General features: G+C 46.3%; 1 protein-coding gene across 2 annotated transcripts in view; it reads left to right on the plus strand.

Annotated features, from left to right (window-relative positions):
• Positions 1 to 25,044, plus strand: part of coro1cb (coronin, actin binding protein, 1Cb) — a 339,064-nt gene that overhangs the window by 136,868 nt on the left and 177,152 nt on the right. For both annotated transcript variants that reach the window (XM_060912765.1, XM_060912764.1), the window contains exons 8-9: positions 10,482 to 10,663; positions 18,950 to 19,069. In XM_060912765.1, the coding sequence (XP_060768748.1) occupies positions 10,482 to 10,663; positions 18,950 to 19,069 (302 nt within the window). The remainder of the gene's footprint in view (positions 1 to 10,481; positions 10,664 to 18,949; positions 19,070 to 25,044) is intronic.

Raw genomic sequence — 25,044 nt, forward strand, 5'->3', positions numbered from 1 at the left:
AGAAGGATATTATAGCTTTCACATCCTTATTAGCAAGACGTTTATTACTGTTACATTGGAAATCTGCTAAATATCCTTCTATCTCCCGGTGGCTTACAGACATCATGTTTTTTTTTTAAACTTGAGACGATTAAATACACATTGAGAGGCTGTATGGCCAAATTCTTTCACAAATGGCAACCCTTTCTTTCTTATTTAACTAATTTAGAGGTACTGCCCGATTGAATGTGTGCCTGCTATGGTTGTACCTCTTATATCGCATGAACAACCAGTAGTAGTTGTGTTGGTCATGGTGAGCTGAGTGGGGCATGGGTGGGGGGGTTGTTCATTGTCTATTACACTGCACTCTGTAATTTAATTTAATTTAATTTCTTTAAATTGATTTATTTTCTTCTATGTTCTTATCAGAGTGTTTTGTTTTGGTTGTTGGTAAACAAACAAACAAACAAACAAACAAACAAACAAACAAAAGGTAAATTGTATTTCTGTGATTGGAAGTATTTTGTATTTTTTCAATAAAAATATCTGGGGAAAAAAAATCATCTGCTGAAAATGACTTCCACTCATCACCGCTGAGGTGTTTACATCACTCACATCACTGCTGAGGAGCAGAAGGAGAGTGATGTGAGATGTGAAAGGAGAGAGAGAGAGAGAAAGAGAGGCACGCACACCCTGTGAGATTGATGAGTAATGTTAACGTGAACGCGCAGGGACGGAGTCCGGACTTCGTGCTCATGCGCCTGGTTTCTGCGGCAGAGTATGATGACCTGGAGCCAGAGTGTGAGGAGGTACTGTCCTCTCACCAGAGAGCGGAGAAGAGCAGCGGGTCAATCCCAGCAGGAGGAGGAGAGGAGCCGAATTACAGCGCAGACACTCCGACCTGCCAGTGGCTCCCTGTGCTCAGGCTCGGGAACAGTGAGGAATCTCCGGAACTTCAGGAAGGACTCTGTCACAGACACCGTAAGGAGCACTCTATAGGAGACAAATCAGGTCACTTCACCCCCAGTAACTCCCTCAGACCCGGGACCGGGATGTCCACCCTGGACCTTGTCCTGAGTCTGGCTCAGCAGCTGAGTGAGAACGGACCGAGCTCGGACACGACATGAAAGGACAACGGAGACATCTCAGTGTGCTCCTGTCAGCCCGGAGAGGACCCGAGTGAGACCAGTGATGCCCTGTTGGTGTTGGAGGGTTTGGGTGCGAACCAAGTGGGACACAAGGGGGCAAAACAGCAGACGGGTTTCACTCAGACTCTAAACGACTCGACATCTCTGAGCGGGCTAGTGCGCCAGCTGACCTCTGACCCCTGCTGTCAGGATGCCGCCGGTCCCCCGGCCCCTCCGAGTCGCCCACCCACTCCAAAACACATGGGCTCGGCCCTGCAGCTCTCGGCCTGCGGCAGCAGCAGCGGGAGCAGAGAGAGGGAGTGAAGGAAGTCCAGGAAGGGCTCACTCAAGGTGTGTCTGAGCAAACTGTTCCGCACTAAAAGCACCGGCAGCACCGACGGAGATCACATGACCAACAAGAGGCTGTCCCTCGCTTTGTCCACTTCATCCGGAGGCAGTCTTGTCGATGTGTTTGGCTCCGGTGATCCCGATGCCCCCAGGTCTCAGATGGTCAGGCCTCACAGTGGCTCCTACTCTCCTATTCCCTTCACTGGTGAGACTGTGTCTCTGGTCAATGTGGACATTTCTCTAAGGAGTGTAAACTCTCTCCATCCTCCCACACCTCCTCCTCCACCCAGGAGAAGTCTCAGCCTGCTCAATGATTTGGGAGCACCTCAGCCCGGACGGTTACTTTCCTCAGTGCAATCACTACAGCCTTCACACACACACATCCACCACAGCCTGAGCCTGAATGATACGACTCTCCGCAGTGTTCCGCCCAGGCCATGCCCCCTCCAGAGTGACAGCCAGTCGAGTGGTCCGGTGCAGCGGCGGTCCCTGTTGTGTCCCCTGACCAGCAGCTTTGCCACCAGCCTCCGAGAGCTGGAGAAGTGCAGGTGGTATTGGGGGCCGATGAACTGGGAGGATGCGGAGATGAAGCTGAAGGGGAAGGCAGACTGCTCGTTCCTGGTGCGAGACAGTTCAGACCCACGATACATCCTCAGCCTGAGCTTCAGATCACAGGGGGTCACACACCACACCCGCATGGAGCACTACAGAGGAACATTCAGTCTGTGGTGTTACCCAAAGTTTGAGGATCGTTGTCAGCGAGCCATCATGCACTCCAAAAATGGACAATTCCTGTACTTCCTGCGTTCACGAGTTCCAGGTCTTCCCCTGACTCCGGTGCAGCTCCTGTACCCAGTGTCTCGGTTCAGCAGTGTGAAGTCACTGCAGCATCTCTGTCACTTCTGCATCAGACAACTCGTCCGCATTGACCACATAGAGGAGCTCCCACTGCCCATGCCTTTGATTGGCTACTTACGGAAATTCTACTTCTATGATCCTGAAGAGGAGAAGAACCTGTCAATCAGAGAATCAGAGCGGGACTCCAACGCACAGGAGGCGGAGTCTCAGACATACAGTAGCAGGAACACAAGATGGATAGAGTCTTTATTTTTATTTGGACATAGAGACCCACTGAGACCCAACCTGACTAAGTTTTGCTTAACAAATGGACTGCTGATCTTTTTTATCTTTTCCTTTTTTCCCCCTAATAAACACTGAAAAACCTGAGGTGGTGCGATTGTCATGGTGTTTCTCACAGTGATCCTCCCCCCAGAAGGGAAGGGGAAGTGGAAACCTGCAGCTGAACCAGGATCAGATGTTAATGTGAAGATGTTCTGATGCACTGATGGTGATGAGCGATCACAGAGCGACATGTGGAACTGTGACTAGTTCATACGGGACATGTTTCTGCTCACATACGAGGTTCTACTCATACTTGTGTTCTCTTATGGTCAATATAAGGATAAGCTGTGCGTGTGTGTGTGTGTGTACATAGTATGTATGGTTTACATGGAATTGTATGGAGAAGCTCTCTTCTATCCAAACTACATGACTGTTCAGGCTTGAGCCACAGGTTCTGCTGTGTGTCAGAGGACTGTGTTCTCCTAAACTCATCTCAAACACACAGTGTGGAAATAAACATGGGGTGGTGATGATAAAAACTAACAAACAAACAAAAAAAATGTGCTACACTTTGCAAAGCAGACGAAGCCACAAATGCTGTGAACTTTCAAGCGTTGTGCGTATGACATCACTTCCTTTGACTTAACAGTAACTTACCAGGAATGCATTCATGTAATGGCAGACTCAAAGAGCCAAACTTTACCAACTAAAGAGAACATGTTCCTGGTCTTGTATTAAAATACAATTTAGACAGTAAACTATTTAACATGTCTAGTTTTATAAGGTATAATTTCCAGGAGCGATGTCATTGTTGTAAGACTAGCACTTTAAAGTCTCCAACAACTAAAGTGTCATGGTCCTACCTGTGGTTTTCCTCTCTTCAGGTAACATTTCCACTCCTCTCCACTCAGTATTACCTGTCACGCCCGCATACTCCTCCTCTTATTAACTTTCAGTAGCTGTCATTGGCTGTTGCCTATCACCTGCTCCTCCTCTGTGGGTATTTAAACTGCAGTCCTCCCAAGCTTCAGTGTCAGATCGTCTTCAAGGCATCGACTCCGTCAACTCTTCAGTCCTGGTAACCTGACCCTGCATTTCTGTCCCTAATCTTGCTACCTGATCTGTGACTCTGTGTTCCAGCCTGTTCGCTAACTCCTGCCTGTTGTGCTGTCCTGTCTGCCTGCTGAGGGACTGCTTGCTGGGAGACTGCCTGAAACCCAAGTGCTGTCAGCTTACAGCCATGCTACTCTGGCAACGCCTGATCCTGTCTGATCTCAGAAGCTAAGCAGGGTTGAGCCTGGTTAGTGCTTGGATGGGAGATCACAGACATCACCACCATGCTCCCACCAGCCATCCCTGCCTCTCAGTCTTCTGGCCACTGAACTTCACACATGCACATCCTCCCAACTCCCTTTCCCCTGCTATCAATAAAACTCAACATTTAACTTGCGCTCTTGGGTCTTCGTCTGTTTATCCTGACAGAACGATCTGACCATCATGGACCCAGTGCCCTCCCCGACCAGCATGGTGATTGAGCCTGAAATGACTGCCCTGCAGCGTCTGGAACGTACAGAGGGAGACATAAACTGGATGTCCGGCGACATTGCATCTCTGCTCCAGCTTAACCAGCAGCAGCTAACCCAGGTCCTGCAAGTACTCACCAACCTCACCACTCCATCTGCACATGTTCTTCTGGCTCCCGGTGACCTGGAACCGAAGATCGGTAATCCGGAACGTTTCAATGGTGACCCAAACCAGGTCCGGCCATTCCTGACCAGCTGCTGTATCCAGTTCTCTCTGCAGCCCAGGACCTTCTTGACGGAGGGAGCCAAGGTGGGGTACGTCATCACTCACCTGACCGGCCGGGCTCGGCTATGGGGGACAGCAGAATTCGAGTGGCAGACCCCGGCCTGTGCCTTCGCCGAGGAGATGTTAAAGGTGTTCGACCTGGGCTCGTCAAAAACAGAGGTGTCACGAGCACTGATGAGTATCCGTCAGGGCAACCGGATGGTGGCGGACTACTCCATCAACTTTCATACCCTGGTGAGGCGCAGTTCATGGAACATGGCGGCGCTAGTGGACGCCTTCCTCCACAGTTTGGCAGACTATGTCAAGGACGAGCTCGTTTCCTATGAGCAACCCCCGACACTCGATGAGGCCATTGCCCTTGCCGTGCGCATCGATCATCGTAGATGAAAGAAGGGGCATCCTAGTCAACCTGCCACCCGCACTCGGGGGGGAGTCTTTCGCTGCCCAGTTCCCGCCTGTCACGCCCCAAAGCTGACATAATCAGTCTCAGCCCATGGAGATCGGCCGTGCCTCCCTCTCCCCCAAGGAACAACAGTGCGACCTAACCTCCATCCGTAAACCCCTGCTTCAGCTCCGCCTTCAGCTTCCCGACACCACTTGTGCCCTGGCCACCCTGGTGGACTCTGGAGCTGAAGCAAACATCATGGATACAGAGTTCGCACGGCAGCTGGGTGTGGGTCACCACCATCTCACTCCACCCGTTCCTGTACGAGCGCTGGGTGGACATCGTCTCGGCACAGTTACACACATCACAACCCCCATGACAATGCTGCTGTCAGGAAACCACCAGGAGTCCATCCAGTTCCACCTCCTACACTCACCCGGCCAACCACTCATCCTAGGGTACCCGTGGCTCCGTCTACATAACCCCCAACTTGACTGGGAGACTGGCACCATACGAGAGTGGGGAAGGGGCTGCCATCAGACCTGCTTGAAGGGAGCCATCCTGCCAGCCAACCAGGAGATGACCAGCTCCACCCCCAACATATCCAAGGTTCCTGTCTGCTATCACCACCTGAGAGAGGTGTTCAACAAGTCCAAGGCCACGTCGTTGCCCCACACCAACCATACGACTGCGCCATCGACCTCCTGCCAGGCACCGCACCCCCTAAGGGCCGTCTCTACTCCCTGTCAGCCCCGGAAAGAAAGGCCATGGAAGACTACATAAACGACTCTCTGGCCGCTGGCCTAATCCATCCATTGTCCTCTCCTGCCGGAGCTGGATTTTTCTTCGTGGGAAAGAAAGATGGTTCTCTTCGCCCATGCATAGATTACCGGGGCTTGAACGACATTATGGTTAAGAACTGCTACCCTCTGCCACTACTCTCCTCCGCCTTTGAACTGCTGCAAGGGGCCACAGTGTTCACCAAGCTAGATCTCCGGAATGCTTACCATCTGGTGCAAGTGAGAGAAGGCGACGAGTGGAAGACTGCGTTCAACACCCCAACGGGACATTATGAATATCTGGTCATGCCATTCAGTCTCACCAATGCCCCAGCAGTGTTCCAGGCACTGGTAAACGACATCCTCAGAGACATGCTCAATAAGTTCGTTTTCGTTTACTTGGACGATATTTTGATCTTCTCAAAGACCCTGTCAGAACACACCCACCACGTCCAGTTGGTCCTGCACCGCCTGCTTGAAAATTCGTTGTTTGTGAAAGCAGAGAAGTGCGAGTTCCACACTCAGTCTGTCTCATTCCTGGGATATGTGGTGACCGAGGGCAGCATTCAAATGGACCCTGCGAAGGTGTCGGCAGTGACGTCGTGGCCAGTTCCAGAGAGCCGTAAGAAACTGCAGCAGTTCCTGGGGTTCACCAACTTCTATAGGAGGTTCATCCGGGGCTACAGCACCGTGGCAGCCCCACTCACCGCGCTGACCAGCATCAAACAGCCCTTCTAATGGACTGCAGCAGCTGACAAAGCCTTCGAAACCCTCAAGGCCCGTTTCACTTCAGCTCCCATCCTCCGGATGCCTGACGCCGAGCGGCAGTTTGTGGTGGAGGTAGATGCTTCAGATGTGGGAGTCGGGGCAGTGCTTTCCCAGCGAGCAGCAGAGGATGGAAAAATGCACCCCTGTGCCTTCTACTCCTGAAGACTGACCTCAGCAGAAAGCAACTACGACATCGGCAATCGCGAGCTACTGGCTGTCAAGCTCGCCCTCGAGGAGTGGCGCCACTGGTTGGAGGGGTCTAAGGTTCCGTTTGTGGTCTGGACAGACCACAAAAACCTGGCTTCATGCAACCCCCACGCCTGGGCTCAACATCTGCTCTGGGTGGAATATGCCCACAACTCCCTCACCAGCTCTGCCACCGGACTCTCCTCCTTCCAGTGTGTGTATGGATATCAACCACCTCTGTTTGCCAGCCAGGAGGGAGAAGCCACCTGCCCGTCTGCTCTCGCCTATGCCCACCGCTGCCGCCACACGTGGGCTCAGGCCCGCACCGCACTCCTGAAGTCCAGTACCAGCTATGCTATTGGGGCTAACCGGCGGAGGACCCCTGCACCCGTTTACCATGTCGGCCAGAAGGTATGGTTGTCTGCTCGAGACCTACCACTATGGGTGGAGTCACGCAAATTGGCGCCTCGCTACATTGGACCCTTTCCCGTACAGAAGGTCATCAGTCCCTCGGCAGTTCGGCTGCTCCTGCCCAAGACCATGAGGATACATCCCACCTTCCACGTCTCCAAACTCAAACCGGTGCACGAGAGCCCCCTGGTCCCGGCAACACCGCCGCCTCCTCCTCCACGCTTCATTGATGGTGGACCAGTCTACACGGTCCGGCGACTGCTCCGCTCTCGACGAAGGGGTAGGGGCATCCAATACTTGGTAGACTGGGAGGGTTATGGTCCTGAGGAGAGGGCATGGGTCCCCACTGGAAGGATTTTGGATCCGGCCCTCATCGCCGACTTCCATCGCCTACACCCCGACCAGCCCTCCATCCGACGGGGTCGACGTAGGGGTTCTCACCATATGGAGCCACTTCCAGACCCTGCCGCCACCCCTGCTCCAGCGTCCGAGTCTTCCGACAGTGAAGATGGTGTGGAGGCTATGGACACTGACCGGTCAGAGGAATTCTGACCCTCCACCAGTATTCCCCCTCCTCCTGCCCATCTTGGGGGGTCTTTGTCTAGGGACTTCTGGAGCCGTCCCTTGGGGGGGGGTTCTGTCATGGTCCTACCTGTGGTTTTCCTCTCTTCAGGTAACATTTCCACTCCTCTCCACTCAGTATTACCTGCCATGCCCACATACTCCTCCTCTTATTAACTTTCAGTAGCTGTCATTGGCTGTTGCCTATCACCTGCTCCTCCTCTGTGGGTATTTAAACTGCAGTCCTCCCAAGCTTCAGTGTCAGATTGTCTTCAAGGCATCGACTCCATCAACTCTTCAGTCCTGGTAACCTGACCCTGCATTTCTGTCCCTAATCTTGCTACCTGATCTGTGACTCTGTGTTCCAGCCTGTTCCCTAACTCCTGCCTGTTGTGCTGTCCTGTCTGCCTGCTGAGGGACTGCTTGCTGGGCGACTGCCTGAAACCCAAGTGCCGCCAGCTTACAGCCATGCTACTCTGACAACGCCTGATCTTGTCTGATCTCAGAAGCTAAGCAGGGTCAAGCCTGGTTAGTGCTTGGATGGGAGACTGCAGACATCACCACTATGCTCTCACCAGCCATCCCTGCCTTTCCGGCCACTGAACTTCGCACATCCTCCCAACTCCCTTTCCCCTGCTATCAATAAAACTCAACATTTAACTTGCACTCTTGGGTCCTCGTCTGTTTATCCTGACATAAAGCTTTGCTTGCGAGTTTACTTCTGGTGAATGAAGTGGTGGCCAGGCGAATCAATTTGCCTGCCATTACCCAGAGAGCTAGTGAAGCCGTCTTCGACTGTTTTTGCAGTTTAGATGCCAATGCACAGTCGATACCTGGAGAAAGTTGCTCTTTGTGATGGGATAGATCCTTACATGCTTGTAAAGAAGGATTTTTCTGATTTCAAAAATTATCCACCTGTTGAGTTCTCCGACACCTCAAAATACCTGGTGCTGCAGACATCATTGTACATGGACAAACAGATGAAAACCTGGAAGAGCATGGAGGCATACAACTTTTTATATGTGGCTGGGTTAAAGATCTGGGGATCAAGACAAAAGATAAACCCTGAATCGTTTATGCCTAGGTAAGTAGGCATTTTGGGGCTTTTTGTACCCATCTTTGTGGTGGTTGCTAGGATACAACAAGTATTAGTATCGGGTGTAAACAAAACACAGCTGCTCACTTCTTAATCCTCCCTGCTCTTCTTTTCCAGCAAATGCTAAGGTTTTTCATTTTTTAATTTTTTTATGAAAGCAAAAAATGTAGTGAAAAGGTACATTCCAACATCTATGTAGATAACACTCAGCCACAAATCTACATCCTCACTACAGTTGTTTCAAGGAATTTTGTATGGATCATAACCACTAATAAACTCAAATTTCCATGTATATCTATCCCTTGCTTCTTTCTGACTTAGATTATCCAAGTAATCTGGTAGTAAAGCTTTTTTAGCTGTAGTTTTCTTCGAAACATTGCATGTCTGTAGTATGTAAACAAAATTTGCTTGTCTCCCAGGACAAGGGTAGCAACAATTGCTAACATAAGTGTGATGTCAGTGCAAGGGGTCTATTGTACCAAAAAGCATTTAAGCTGCTAGCTGAAGAAGGAAGTCTAGCAAGCTAGACTTATAAAAACAAATTTCAGAAATGAATGCAAATAATAAAACAGAAATTTAAGTTTACTACTCAGTTTGATAACATTTGCAAATTACACTGGCAGCACAATGGTACGGTGGTTAGCACTGTTGCCTCACAGCAATAAGGTTCCAGATCTGAACCTACTGGCTGACTGGGGCTAAATGCTATTGTATACGCAAGACTATTTTTGTGTGTACTGCTTAAAAATGTGAACATGTCTCAAATAGGTAAACCTTAATGTCTTTTGTCATGTGAAATGTTATACTTGGGGTGGCATGGTGGTACACCATCACCTCACAGCAAGAAGGTTCTGGGTTTGACCCTCATGGCCAGCTGGGGCCTTTCTGTGTGGAGTTTGCATGTTCTCCTCATGTCTGCATGTTTTTTTTTCACATGGTCCAAAGACATGTGGCTTGGGTCAACTGACTACTCTACATTGGCCATAAGTGTGACTGTTTTTTCATCTCTGTGTTAGCTCTGTGAGAGATTGGAGAGCTGTCCAGGGTGTACCCTACTAATTCCAGCTGAAGTGAACTTTAGTTTAAGTCAGTTGGGATTGGCTTCAATTCCCCCATGACCCTGACAGATAATAAATAATGGATGGATGGAAAATTACACCACCACTGCAGGTTCCAGGTGATTCCAGCTGGTGCTGATATGTTTACATGTAAGTTTGAGATGTCAATCATGTTCACTCCCATTTCTGTGACTGGCAATTGGTTATGAGGTTCAGTTTATGTGCAGTCCAATAAAGGTTGATTTTTTTTCCCCATGCAAAAACACAGGCTTCACTGTGTGTCTGTTAGCTCTGTGTCAGGGACTTCAAATTATATTTTCATGCAGGCTGTGCTGCCTGCTGAAAAGATTTTGAGTTAAATGAAATGAACAGTGTGATAACGGTGAGATTTTTGATCATTTGATTAGCTAAGTAATTAAAATCTACTAATATTTATGAAGAATGTAGACGCTTGTGTAAACATTTCATAACCACATTTTTTAAAAAATCTTGGGAATACTGGGCTTCCCGTGTAGTCTTAAAGCAATTGTGTGTGCTAGAAACACCCCATTTTATACATTTTTTAAGAACAATGTGCAAAAGTAACACTTTTTTCTTTTTTTTTTAAATTTTACTCATGCTTAAATTTTACTCACCTGTTCGAACCTGTTTGTAAATCAGTTTGCATTTTTCTGAGTATGTTATTACAGGCACAAACCTAGACTAAATCAGGGCCACATTGTGAAATATAATTGATCTTTTTTTTTACATCCTGTGACATCCAGAGTGTCTTTTAAAATTATACATGCCGATAAAATGTGGAGGATCATTAAGAGCCTACAATTGCAGCATGACCATCTTTCCATTGTTTAGGATGTGATAACGTGATTTTGATCTGGAACGTGGGCACTGGTGAGACCCTCATCACCCTGGATGACCTGCACCCAGACATGATCTTCAGCGTCTGCTGGAACCACAATGGCAGCCTCATCTGCACCACATGCAAGGACAAGAAAGTGCGCGTCATTGACCCACGCAAGGCCAAGATCACTGCAGTTAGTAGCACACAGTTGATCCTTGTTCCAATATGGTAGGATTTTTGTAGTAATATGTTGGGAGTGTGTTGTTTCAGTATGTTAGGATGTATGATATATGATGGATGTATGATGTATGACACTGAGGATGTATGATATTGAGAGTCCCTGAATGTCTGGAACACTCAAGCACAGAACAGGAAGGTTTTCATTCTCATTTCTTTTAATAAATGGCTTTTTAGCCACTAGAGAGTTTGTTTGTTTGTTTATATATATACACAAAAACACGTCATCTTTTTTATTTTGACCAGTTGTCATTTCCTGCAATTAAATGCTCCAAGTGACAATATTTATATGTGGAATTTGGGGGACATGTCAGTAGTTTATGGAATAAAACAAAAATGTTCCTCAACAACATACCTATAAATAGTAAAACCAGAGACACTGATAATTTTGCAGTGGTCTCTTAATTTTTCCATATATATATTTTTTACAGTCAAGCTGGAAAGTCTGCACACCCCTTTTTGCCATGTTTTCTTACATTACAGACTTATTCGACAAAAGAGAGTTCATTTTTTTGTCACAAAATTCTTCATAAAATAGCCCATAATGACAAAGTGAAAGCAGGTTTTTAGACATTTGTGCTAATTTGTTAAAATCAAAATGCAGTGTTTCCCCCAGCACTTTCCAGGCAAGGCGGCCACCCTGGGTAACTCGACCGCCCGCCCTAGCAAGGTTCCAAGAAAAAAAAAATGCGTCCAAAAAAAAAAAAAAAAAAACCGAAGTGGTAATGCATTTCAGCGCAGGGACTGACAGCTAGACTAAACTGCGGCACCTAGTGGTTGGATATATTACTACGCCATATGTCCTCGAGGCCATATTTACTATTTAGTCTGGATGTTATGAGAGAGGGTCATGCATTTTCCTCCTCAACAAAAGGGGAGGGTAATCATAGGCTAGATGGCAAAGCCATACATTTTTCACCGTTGCACACCAACATTCCTCTGATGGGCCGTAAATAAATTATAATAGTTAAAAAAAACCCGATCTGTCCCAATGATTGCATGATTGATGCTAACTTGTTGCTTCCTTTCTTGCGTGCAGTAAATGGCAGGGAAACAACAAAAAATATCGGGCTTCTTTCAGCCGAGGAGTCGCTCGACTTCACCCACTCAATCGGACTGTGCTCAGTCACCTAACAGGTTTCCTAACAGGAAACCATTTTACCTCAGTTTTTGTAAGTAGTTGTGACATTTAATTTCAATAAATACCTATTTTACAGTTCTACACAGCTTTGTTATTATTGTAGTACTACTAAACCCCCCCCCCCCCCCCCCCCCCCCGGACTATCTGTGCAACGTGTGACGCGTTACGGCCCGACAACCCCCCCCCCGGACCACTATCCGTGCCACGCGTGATGCCCACTGAAGACTCACCACCTTGACTAAGCAATTTTCTGCGGGAAACACTGAAATGTAAAATATCATATGAACACAAGTGTGCACAACCTATGATATGACACCTAAAAGTGAGCTGAGGTGCATTTTGTTTCCACTGATACTGCTTGAGATGTTTCAACAACTTACTTGTCCACCTGTGGTAAATTCAGTTGATTGGACATGATTGGGGATTGCCAACACCTGCCTATATAAGGTCCCACAGTTGACAGTGTATGTCAGAGCAAACTCCAAGCCATGGGGTCAAAGGAATTATCTGCAGACCTCAGAAACAGGATTGTGTCAAGGCATAGATCTGGAGAAGGGTACAGAAAAATTGCTGCAGCTTTACAGGTCCCAAAGAGCACAGTGGCCACCATCATTCGTAAATGGAAGAAGTTTGGAACCACCAAGAATCTTCCTAGACCTGACCGCCCGGCCAAACTGAGCGATCGGGGAAGATGGGCCTTGGCCAGGGAGGTGAGCAGGAACCTGAGGGTCACTCTGACAGAACTCCAGCGTATCCTTGTGGAGATGGGAGAACCTTTCAGAAGATCAACTATCCAGGCAGCACTCCACAAATCCAGCCTTTATGGTAGAGTGGCCAGATGGAATCCAATTAGTAACAGGCACATGACCGCCCGCTTGGTGTTTGCCAAAAGGCACCTAGAGGACTCTCAAACCATGAGAAACAAGATTCTCTGGTCTGATGAAACCAAAATTGAACTCTTTGGCCTGAATACCAAGTGTCACATCTGGAGGAAACCAGACACCGCTCATCACCTGGCTAATGCTTTCCCTACAGTGAAGCATGGCGATGGCAGCACCATGATGTGGGGATGTTTTTCAGCAGCGAGAATGGGGCAACTAATCCTGATAGAGGGAAAGATGAATGCAGCTAAGTACACCGAGATCCTTGAAGAAAACCTGCTTCAGAGTGCTCTGGACCTCAGACTGGGGTGAAGGTTTACCTTCCAACATGACAATGACCTGAAGCACACAGCCAAGAGAACAAAGGAGTGGCTTTGGAGAAAGTCTGTGAATGTCCTTGAGTGGCCCAGACCTGACCCTAACCCTAACCCAGACCTGCATCCAATTGAACATATGTGGAAGGAGCTTAAAATGGCTGTGTACCGATGCTCCCCATCTAACCTGATGGAGTTTGCAAAGATATGCCAAGAAGAGTGGACAAAAATGTCCTGAAACAAGTGTGTAAAGCTCATAGCTTCTTTCCCAAGACACCTTGAAGCTGTAATTGCTGCAAAGGTGCATCAACCAAGTATTAGGCTAAGGGTGTGCACAGATATGTAACCCCTAAATAACCTATTTTTGTCCATAAAATAAAATTGCATATTTTCTAAAAACCTGTTTTCACATCGTAATTATTGGCGATTGTGTGTAGATGTTTGAGGCAAAAAAATGAGCTCAATCTATTGTAGAACAAGTCTGTCATGTAATAAAACATGGAGAAGGTGAAAGGGGTGTGCAGACTTTCTGGCTTTACTGTATATATGTGGAAAATATTAAGAGTCCACTGCAAAATGATCAGTTTCTCTGGTTTTACTATTTATAGGTATGTGTTTGAGGAACATGAACATTTTTCTTTTATTCCATAAACTACTGATATTTCCCTCAAATTCCACATAAAATATTGTCACTTGGAGCATTTAATTGCAGGGAATGACAACTGGTCAAAATAACAAAAAAGATTAAGTGTTTTCAGACCGAGAATAATGCATAGAAATTAAGATCATATTCAATTTTAAACAACACAATACTAATGTTTGAACTTAGGATGAATTCAGAAATCAATATTGGGTGGAATAACCTTGACATTAATTCCCACTTTCATGTATCTTGGAACATTCTCCACAAGTCTTTCACATTGCTCTTGGGTGACTTTATGCCACTCTTGGCACAAAAATTCAATTAGCTCGGCTTTTGTTTGATGGCTTGTGACCATCCATATTCCTCTTGATCACATTCCAGAGGTTTTCAATGGGGTTCAGGTCTGGAGATTGGGCTGGCCATGACAAGGTCTTGATCTTGTGGTCCTCCATTCACACCTTGATTGACCTGGCTGTGTGGCATGGAGCATTGTCCTGCTGAAAAACTCAATCCTCAGAGTTGGGGAACATTGTCAGATCAGAAGGAAGCAAGTTTTCTTCCAGGTTAACCTTGTACATAGCTTTATTCATGTGTCCTTCACAAACAAAAATCTGCCCCATTCCAGCCTTGCTGAAGCATCCCCAGATCATTACCATTCCTCCACCAAATTTCACAATGGGTGCGAGACACTATAGGCCTCTCCAGGTCTCCGTCCAACCCTTAGATGACCCCTCTCCCAGTCTGTAACTTTGTTGTCCACAATGTCTGCTGCTTGACCTTGTTCTTATGAACTGCCATCTTTGAAATTCTGAGGATGGAAGCAATGTGACACTCACTGTATGCCTCTGCCAGTAAAGCCAGAATTGAACCCTTCTTTTTCTCACTCAAAACATTTTTCTTTTTATCTCTTTTGGCATGATGAATACTGTAGATATTTTTGTATTCCAAGTAAATTTAAGATACTACTAGCACTGTTTTTGCCATCCAAACTGGTCTTATTTCAAGAGGATAGTCATGACCATGGCAGCAGTTTTTAGACTTTTCCTCATTAAATAAGTTTTGGTTCAGGTGATCACCTAATCTCAGTACCTCATTAAGTAAAATGAGGTGTGCTTGTATTGGAACTCCAGGATAGACACTGGAATGAAATAGCTGCCATACATGCCATCCTGTAAATGGATGTGTGATGTGTCTAGTGTGTAGGCATCGCATTGGTGTGCTTGCCACATCTCACTTTCAGCCCTCACCACTGGCTAGCAGAGCTGCTGCACAGCATTGTGAAAAGAGAACAGAGTGCGTAAGCCTCTCCTGCCAGTACATAGCCTCTCCACAGCAAGTCCTATGCAGTGGCTGCAGATGGAAACTGGGCACCACAAGGCCTCAGGCTAAACTGCAGGGAGCTCGGAGGAGGTCTAGCCCCCAGACATGTGGAATGCATGGCCCACTGGTGTGTGGATATGCCCCAATGCCCATGAACCAGACCCCCAGCTCTGGGTAAACAGCATGAGCAGACAGAGCTCCTTAGCCTTGGCAGGCAGTCAATCTAGGGGAAGGTAAACCTTGATTCCAAACCCATGAAAGGGTAGAAGGAGCTCTATATCCTTGGTTAGAAGTCCTTCTCAGAGACAGATACTCCGAAAATAAAGCTGCACTAGCTGAGGTTGTTCCACACGTGGCATACTATAACACCTGTGGGACCTGTAAGCCTCGGCTGGCAAGAGGGTGGGAAGAGGGCTGCACAACCTCTTCTCACCATAAAAAGTCACCTGTGCTGGTCAGGTATTAGGCATGTCCTATGTCCCATGTCTCAACAACAACCACCAGCAACTACCACAAGTCCTTCAGCAATTGGGAAGGAGTGATGGGGACAGGCAGAGGGTGCTGTTGGCAGTCCCTAGCTTTAACACTGCATGGAGGTGGCTGTAGGGTGATGGTCGTCCACCGTAAACAGAAGCAGATGCAGTGCCCATATCCTCCTACAGTGTCAGAGCAGCTCTTTTAAGAGATAGCACTGCATGGGGAAAGGGAGATAAAAGGATCCTTAAAAAAAAGCCTGCCTCACCTAACACTTAGTAGGGGCCCACACCTACTTGGTCATCCAATCCCACGGGCGACCCAAACAAAGAAAAGCAGAATGCCGTACAAGCACTCATTTGCCAGGATGCTGGCACAATACCAAGTTCACATAGTGGCTTTGAGTGAAACCAGACTTGCTGGTGAGCCACAATTGGAGGTCAGTGGAGGTAATACCTTCTACTGTATTGGGAAACTGGACAGCTCCCCAAGGACCTGAGGTGTCAGCTTTGCAATCCGCACATGCCTAGTAAGGCAACTAGACAACCTACCTCAGGGAGTAAATGAGAGATTAATGACTCTACACCTCAGAATCTCCAAAAAGCACTATGCAACCTTGATCAGCTGCTATGCTCCAACAATGACGAACCCAGATGAGAGCAAAGAGGCCTTCTTGAAGAGCTGAACTGAATCATCACTGGGGTGCCCAGAAAGGACAAGCTGATTATCCTAGGAGACTTTAATGCACATGTTGGTAGCAGAGCAAAAGCAACTTGTGCAGAAAAGGCTACATGAGATGAAGAATGCTTGGTGGAAGAGGAACTCTGAAGAGCTACAAGCTGCAGTGGATGCCCACAACATGAAGACCTTCCATGATGGTCTCAGAGCTGTATACAGGCCCAAAAACACAGGCGCCATCCCAATACGAACTGTGGACAAATCACCCCTCTTGACTGACAAAAAGGATATCCTTGCCCGCTGGGCAGAACATTTCAATGCCCTCCTCAATAGGGAATCCACCATTTCTGATGAGGCCATCACAGCTCTCCCACAGTTACCAGTAAATGACTCATTAGCTACACCTACCCCCCCCCCCCCCCCCAGTCAAGCCAAGACCCAGAATGCCCTGAAACAGACTGTTTCTGGCAAAGCACCAGGAGCAGATGGTATTCAGGCTGATATCTACAAAGCTGGAGGAGAGGTGCTGGAAAGTAGACTGGCCACTCTGTTTCAGTTGATCTGGAAGACAGGTCAAGTCCCTCAATACTTCAAAGATGCATCAATTGTTCACCTCTACAAGAGAAAGGGAGACAAATCATCCTGCGACAACCATCAAGTAATCTCACTCCTCTGCATAGCGGGAAAGATTCTTGACCACATCTCGGGCACCATTATCCCAGAAGCTCAATGTGGTTTCCGCTCAAGCAGGGGAACAGGTGACATGGTTATTGCTGTCCATCAGATGCAGGAAAAGTGTTGAGAGCAAAACAAAGAGCTTCACATGGTGTTTGTTGATCTGACTAAGACATTTGATTCAGTAAACAGGAAGGGTTTGTGGAAGGTTCTCCATAAATTTGGATGCCCAGAGAGCCTCATCCAACTCATTGCATCATTTCATGATGGCATGCAAGCCAGAGTACACAAAAATGCCAACATCGTAGACCCGTTCCCAGTGGAAAATGGTGTAAAACAGGGCTCTGTCTTGCCTCCACCCTGTTCTCAGTCTATTTTGTGGCAATGTTGACTGACGCCTTCAAGGATGGTGACAGGGGCATCTACATCCAGTTTCACACAGATGGCAAGCTTTTTAACTTAAGACAGCTGTAGGCCAGGTCAAAAGTTTTTGAGACACTCCTACGAGAGTTCCTCTTTGCTGACGACTGCACCCTTGCTGCTCATACACGAGGACATACAGTGCACAACAGACAGATTTGCAGTCACCTGTAAATGATTTGGACTCACAATCAGCCTCAGCAAAACTGAGTCCATGTACCAAGCAGCACCTGCGCAACACATGCGTGCCATACCTCCTCCTGTGATTAAGATTGACAACACAGAAATCAACTCTGTCAACAGATTCTGTTACCTGGGAAGTATGATCTGTAGCAATGGATCCCTTGATGCAGAAGTGGCACTGTGCATTGCAAAAGCAAGACAGGCCTTTGGCAGACTTAACAACAGACTCTGGAATGACAAAGGCATCAAGCTCAGTACAAAAGTAGCCACCTATAGAGCTGTCATTTTGAGCACCTTATTGTACTGCTCAGAGTCCTGGACAACCTATTGTCACCACATCCAGCTGCTCGAACATGCCTGTGAAAAATCATGAACATAAGATGGCAAGATAAGGTCTCCAACCTGGAGGTCCTGGAGAGATGTGGACTGCTCTGCATACTGTAGAAAGCTTGTTAGTTCAGAGCCAGCTGCGTTGGACAGGACACATCATCCACATGGAAGACTCCAGGATAGCCAAGATATTGTTGTATGGTCAGCTGAAACAGGTCTCCTGGTTGTCACGGGGCCCCATCTTCATGAGGGTGACATGGGGGAAGCCTGCAGATATAGTGGCTGGGGTGCCCACCAATGCAAGTAGTTTCTGGAACACCCGTCAATCCTCCTGTTGGGCCTGCAGTAAGGCTTTGAAGCACTGCTCCAGCTCGATGCACAGGGCAACTAACATTTGGTGCTGGTTCTGTTGGGCAGTGGTGAGGGCATGGATGAGCTCCTTAAAGGGTGAGGAATCCATTTTGGGGGTTCACTTCAGCGTTCCTCAGTTTCAGCACCAGTGTGAGAGTCCCTGAATGTCTGGAACACTAAACCACAGGATAGGAGGTTTTTTGTTCCTATTTCTTTGAATAAACTTATACAAGCTCCTGTTGGGAGAATTACTTCCTCTACACTCTCTCCCCTCATCAGTCCTCAGCTGTCACTGAAAGGCATGTGTACACACACCGTTAATTGGACACAGGTGTGTCCAATCATTTTGCCATTCACTTTCCCTGGCCTTGCTCTCAATACACACACCGGCGCTTGACCACGCCCCCACTGCCACAGATACACACTCAGAAATAAAAGTACCAAACACTATTTTTTCTTGTTGTTAGGATTGCATCATCAAGAGTAAATCTTTTCGATACTCTGTTGTGTATTTTAACTAGGAATGGTTTGTCATGTCCCTTTTTAATTTGCTTTTAGAATAAAGGTTTTGCAGTACATCAGTGATCCTTAAGGTCCAATTATATACATTAACTTATTTTTAAAGGTATCCATTACAAGATAAATAAGATGAACCCTTGATGGTACCATTCCAGCTATGAAAGTTACAATTTATACTTTTTATTTCGGAGATTGTATAAACTATTCAATCCTTTGATGAACTACTGTGTCTGGCAATAAACAGTGAGGATGAAAACTATGAAATTTGTGTAGCTTGTAGTTTGTTTTTACCTCTTTAATGTGTCTTTTACAGGAGAAGGATAAAGCTCATGAGGGTGCACGGCCCATGAGGGCCATTTTTCTTGCTGATGGCAACATCTTCACCACTGGCTTTAGCCGCATGAGTGAGAGACAACTGGCCTTATGGAACTCGGTGAGGCCTGAGATACACCCCTCTCTGATGTACAGCCTAGATGTGTACAGTGTCTTGAAAAAGTATTCATCACCCTTTGTGTTTGTCCTATTTTGTTGCATTACAAGATGGAATTAAAATGGATTTTTGAAGGGTTAGTACCATTTGATTTACACAACATGCCTACCACTTTAAACGTGAAAAATATTGTTTTATTGTGACATAAACAATAATTAAGATGAAAAAAACAAAAATCTGGAGTGTGCATAGGTATTCACCCCCTTTTATATTACTTACTTAGACTTAGGTCCTCCTGTGCCTATTGGCACATTGGGCAGCAAGTTTCTTACACTTAGATTTGTCAGCCGTAGCTTCATCAGCCTTCTTCCAGGGGATGTTCATTCTCTTTAAGTGCTCTTGAAAAGTCCTCCTCCATATGATCTTTGGCCTTCCCCTCCTTCTCTTGCTGACTGGTGGTGTCCATGTTATGGCTGTTTTTGCATGGCGGTGGTCTGGCAGGCATAAGATGTGGCCTGTGAGCCATAGTCTTCTTTCCGCGACAATTTCGCTCAAAGGTTGTGATCTGGCCCTCCACAATATTTCCTCATTTGTAACATGGTCCTGCCATCTCACTTTTAGGACCTTCCTCAGGCTTCTTTGGTGAAAGACATCCAGCTTTTTGCTTACACGGGCTGTATGCTTCCAGGTCTCACTGGCATAGATAGCTGTGGGGATAACTATGCTGTTGTAGAGTCGGAGTTTTGTGTCACACTGGTGTTTGCTGTCCAAATGGTGTTCATTCATTTAAATACCGTAGCTGCTTTACCAATTCTGCAGTTGACATCAGGATCTACTTTGCCATCATTGGCTACCATGCTGCCAAGATAGGTGAACTGGTCAACAGTTTCAATGCAACTATTGTTGACACTAATACTGACTGGGGCTTGGCTGTTGTTGTTATCCACCCTCATTGCCTTTGTCTTCTCCATGCTCATACACAGCCCTACCTTTCCAGAGAACTGTTCAAGTTTTGTCGTGAGGCTTTGGAGGTCATCTCTGTTTTCAGACAGCAGGGTGATGTCATCAGCGAAGTCAAGGTCTGCCAGTCTTTCAGTTTGAAAGGTTGCCTTTCTTTGGGAGTTTTACAATCACTCCATCTTGCCTGTCTTGAGGGACCTGTTCTTTTTGCCAGCAATAGTTGAACAGCTTGGTCAGCATTTCCAATGTACTCTGTCCACCATGTTTTAGCATCTCTGCTGAAACATCATCCAGTCTGGCTACCTTCATTGCTTTTATCGCTTCAGCAGTCTCCTCCTCCCTGATTGGTTCCTTGCAGACCTCCAGTGTCTCTGCTGGTTCTTCTGCCTCAAAATCATACAGGGTGGTTGGTGTTGGCTGGTTTAACGTTTCTCAGAAGTATCCCATCCAACGTAGATCTTGTTCTTCAGTTGTTACCAGGGTCTTCCCATTTTTGTCCTTAAAAGGAACATTTGAGTTACTCCTGGTACCTGTTAGGTCCCGTACGATACGATACAATGTCTTTGTATCATTTTCAGTAGCTGCTTCCTCTGCTTCAGCACCGTTTTTTTCCAACCAACACCTCTTATCTGCACGGCAGCTCTTCTTTACTTGACGGTCAAGTGCCCGGTAATGGTTGTCTGTCTGTTCCTTCTCTTCTTTCGTTTTTGCCCTACTTCTGTAACCTTTCACCTTCTTCCTTCATCTATAATCTTCCAAGTTGGTTCCAGTATCCACTGTTAAGAAGAAGAAGAAACCTTTATTTATCACATGCACACTTCAAGCACAGTGAAATTCATCCTCTGCATTTAACCCATCTGAAGCAGTGAACACACATGCACACACACACCTAGAGGAGTGGGAAGCCACACCAGAGCACCCAGGGAGCAGTCAGGGGTCAGGTACCTTGCTCAAGGGCACCTCAGCCCAAGGCCGCCCCACGTCAACCTAACTGCATGTCTGTGGATTGTGGGGGAAACCGGAGCACCCGGAGGAAACCCACGCAGACACAGGGAGAACATGCAAACTCCACACAGAAAGGCCCTTGCCGGCCGCTGGGTTCGAACCCCGAACCTTCTTGCTGTGAGGTGACAGTGCTAACCACTACACCACGTGTTCTTTCTGTGATCCTCACCTTCTCCCGATGGTTTCATCACCACTTTTTGTGACCACTTCCTTGAAGAGTGCCTATTTGTTTTTCAAATCAGGTCCCATCTCTTGCAGCTGTTGGAATCTATTTTGGAGTTTTAGTTGGTATTGTTGACTGACAGCAGGGTCTTTTAAGCTTTTCAGTTGCACAGGGTTTCACTTTCTTTTTCCTTGTGAGTTTCTTCAGCTGCAGCTTCACTTTGGCACACAGTAGGTGGTGGTCTGAGCCAACAAGAACATCCCTGTATGCTCTGACATCAAGTAATGCTGATCTCCAGCGTTGGCTGATACAGATGTAATCAATTTCATTGTTGGTTGTCCCATCTGACGATCTCCAGGTTTTCTTGTGGATGGTCTTGTGTTGGAAGTAAGTGTTGCCGATGTTGAGGCTATTGATGTCATTTGTCTTCTGTGCTGTCCCGTAAGGTCCAACTACACTTTCAAAACCTAACCTGCAATTGTCAATTTGAGCATTTAGGTCGCCTATAAGATTCTTTAAGTCGTGGCTGGGAAAATTGTTGAAGGTGTCTTGCAGCTGTTCGTAGAATCCGTCTTTCTCATCCTCATCATCAGCAGTTTCCATTGGAGCATATACTTGGATGATGGTTGTATTCACATGACTGGACTGAAAATGTGCTGTAATGATGCGATCGCTAACTGGTTTCCATCCAATGAGTGCGCTAGAGGCCTCTCTGTCCAGCACCATGCCGACTCCATGGCAGTGTTGAGCTTCATGACCTGAATAGAATATGTTACTGCCATTGTTGCATAACTTCCCACTGCCTGTCCACCTTATTTCACTGATTCCCAGGATGTTTAGCTTGTACTCATCAAATTCCCTTAGCAATTGGGCCATCTTCCCACTTTGGTCTAGAGTTTGCACATTCCAGGTTCCAATCTTCATTATCCTTTTGGTGCTCAGAATCTGGCACTTTGAGGCCCTAACTTCCTTGTGGCTTTCCTTAGGGTCTGTCATTACAGGATTTCATCCATCACTTTCTTCTTTGCGCCAAATTCTTTGATTTTCACTTGCTGTTTCCATAGTATTTTGTTATTTTTACAGGGTTGGGCTGATAACCCTGCGCTTAACCAGCTATGGTGGGATGTTTGGGTGGAACTGTTAATTAATACCTCCCTGGTGTCATAAGCCCCCCCCAAGGTTACAGGTCTCCCATGCGCCAGACCCAGGCAGACACCAGGTGGGAACAAGCTGTCACACCTCAACAAGGTTACACAGCTCCTTATCTTGGTGGGGTGCAGGCCCCCAGGACCGTGACAGCCTTTCGTATGAAACCCCTAAATAAGAGCAGGTCCAACCAATTAACTTCATAAGTCACATAATTAGTTGGTTAAGATCCACCTGTGTGCAATCAAAGTGTCACATGATCTGTCACATGATGTCTGTATAAATCAACCTGTTCTGGAAGGACCCTGGCTATGCAACACTACTAAACAAGCAACATGGAAACCAAGGAGCACTCCAAACAGGTCAGAGACAAAGCTGTGGAGAAGTATAGGTCAGGGTTGGGTTACAAAAAAAAAAATCCCAAACTTTGAATATCCCAGGTAGCACCATTAAATCCATAAAAGCAAAATGGAAAGAATATGGCACCACTACAAACCTGAGAAGAGAATGCCACCCATCAAAACTCACAGACCAGGCAAAGAGGGCATTAATCAGAGATGCAACAAAGACACCAAAGATAACACTGAAGGAGCTGCAAAGATCCACAGTGGAGATGGGAGTATCTGTCCATAGGACCACTTTAAGTCGCGCACCCCACAGAGTGGGGCTTTATGGAAGAGTGGCCAGAAAAAAGTCATTGCTTAAGAAAACACATTTGGAGTTTGCCCAACAGCATGTGGCAGACTCCCCAAACACATGGAAGAAGATTCTCTGCTCAAATGAGACTAAAATTGCCATCATGGGAAATGCCATGTGTGGCGCAAACCCATCACCCTGAGAACACCATTCCTACAGTGAAGCATAGGGATATTCAGTTGCAGGGACAGGAAAGCTGGTCAGGATTGAAGGAACAATAGATGGCACTAAATACAAGGCAATCCTGGAGAAAATCTGTTTGAGTCAGCCAGAGGTTTGAGACTGGGACGAAGGTTCACGTTCCAGCAGGACAATGATTCTAAACATACTGCTAATGTTAATGGTTTAAAGGGAAACATTCAAATGTCTTGGAATGGCCTAATCAAGCCCAGACCTCAATCCAATTGAGAATCTGTGGCATAATTTGAGGATTGCTGTACACCAACACAACCCATCTAACTTGAAGAAGTTGGAGTAGTTTTGCCTTGAGGAATGGGCAAAAATCCCAGTGGCTAGATGTGCTAAGCTAATAGAGTCATATCCCAAGAGACTTGCAGCTGTAACTGCAGCAAAAGCTGGCTGTACAAAGTACTTTGGGGGGTGAATACCTATGCACACTCCAGATTTCTGTTTTTTCATCTTAATTATTGTTTGTGTCACAATAAAACAACAATTTGCACCTTTAAAGTGGTAGGCATGTTGTGTAAATCGAATGGTGCTAACCCCCCAAAAATCCATTTTAATTCCAGCTTGTAATACGACAAAACAGGACAAACACCAAGGGGGATGAATACTTTTGCGAGACACTGAATATAATTTACTAATGATTTAATCCTTAACTGGAAATCCTGTTTGTCCTTCTGGGGCTAAATATACCAGTGCTTATTTTACCAGTGCTTATTGTAAAATTCATTTAAGCACTGTGGCTTAAAGCAGATATGCAGAACCTTTATTTTTAAATAAATTTCTGAGTGGATAGTATCTCCATCCTTGACTCTTGTATGCTCCATAAATGGGAATAAAAAATAGATATATTTTTGAGAGTTATTTTTGAGAATTTACCGCAAAGTTGGCATTTGAGCTGCCCTACTGAGCTAGCCATGCCTGAGTGCGTGACGTCACTGCGGTAACCGGTTTTAAGGCCAAGGCTTTTTACAGCTATAGACCAAACTTATACCGTATAAATAAAAATTTATGGTGAAAGTAAGAAATACCATTACTGACTTGCTCAACTAAGACTGATTTGACTTCACTGATTGTGGGTTGACTCTCATTAAAACAGGATAGGTGTTATAACTTATGCAACATACATGTACATGCATGCATTTTCACTGATAAAATGTAAAAGGCTAATTAAATAATCAGATGATCTGAGACAATCACATTCTGAAGCAAATTAAATAATCTTATACCGGTAACTTAAACACACAATACAAGTCACATGTATTAATCTAAATGCAGGTAAACAATGTGTTGTTTTTTTTATCCAAATGAGAGTCGGAGCTCACCCGTCTGTGTTCTCGCTTCTTGAAGGCCGAGCTTGTGGCCGATTGTTTTTGAAAAAATCTGACTTTCAGTTGTTTGTTCAATTCTCTGTTCATTAGTTTCTTCCACATAAGGGAGAGATGGCAGCAATATCTAGTTTAGAAATAAGATGTCTGGTCCACTCATTCACTGTTTTCATACTGTGTAACCCACCATTACTGCTCAGCTCAGCCAATTACTAAAACCCGGGACAGAACGGGATGTCACCGGTTTTAGCAACAACTGCAGGGAGGTCACTGCCCGAGCAATATGTCCCGTCCTGTTCTGTCCCGGGTTTTAGCAACAACCCTCGGCTCACTCTGGCAGGACTGGTGCAACTGAACTCACTTTGCTTTAAAAAAATAAAATACTTTCCTTTTCTTGTAGTTTTCTTTTTCTTTAATTGTTGATACTGCACCCTCTTTCAATACAGGCTTATAGCCAATGCTCCTCAACAGATCAGAGGTCTCGTACGAGTCTTCAG

Source organism: Neoarius graeffei, chromosome 28 (genome assembly GCF_027579695.1).
Source record: "Neoarius graeffei isolate fNeoGra1 chromosome 28, fNeoGra1.pri, whole genome shotgun sequence".
Lineage (NCBI taxonomy): Eukaryota > Metazoa > Chordata > Actinopteri > Siluriformes > Ariidae > Neoarius > Neoarius graeffei.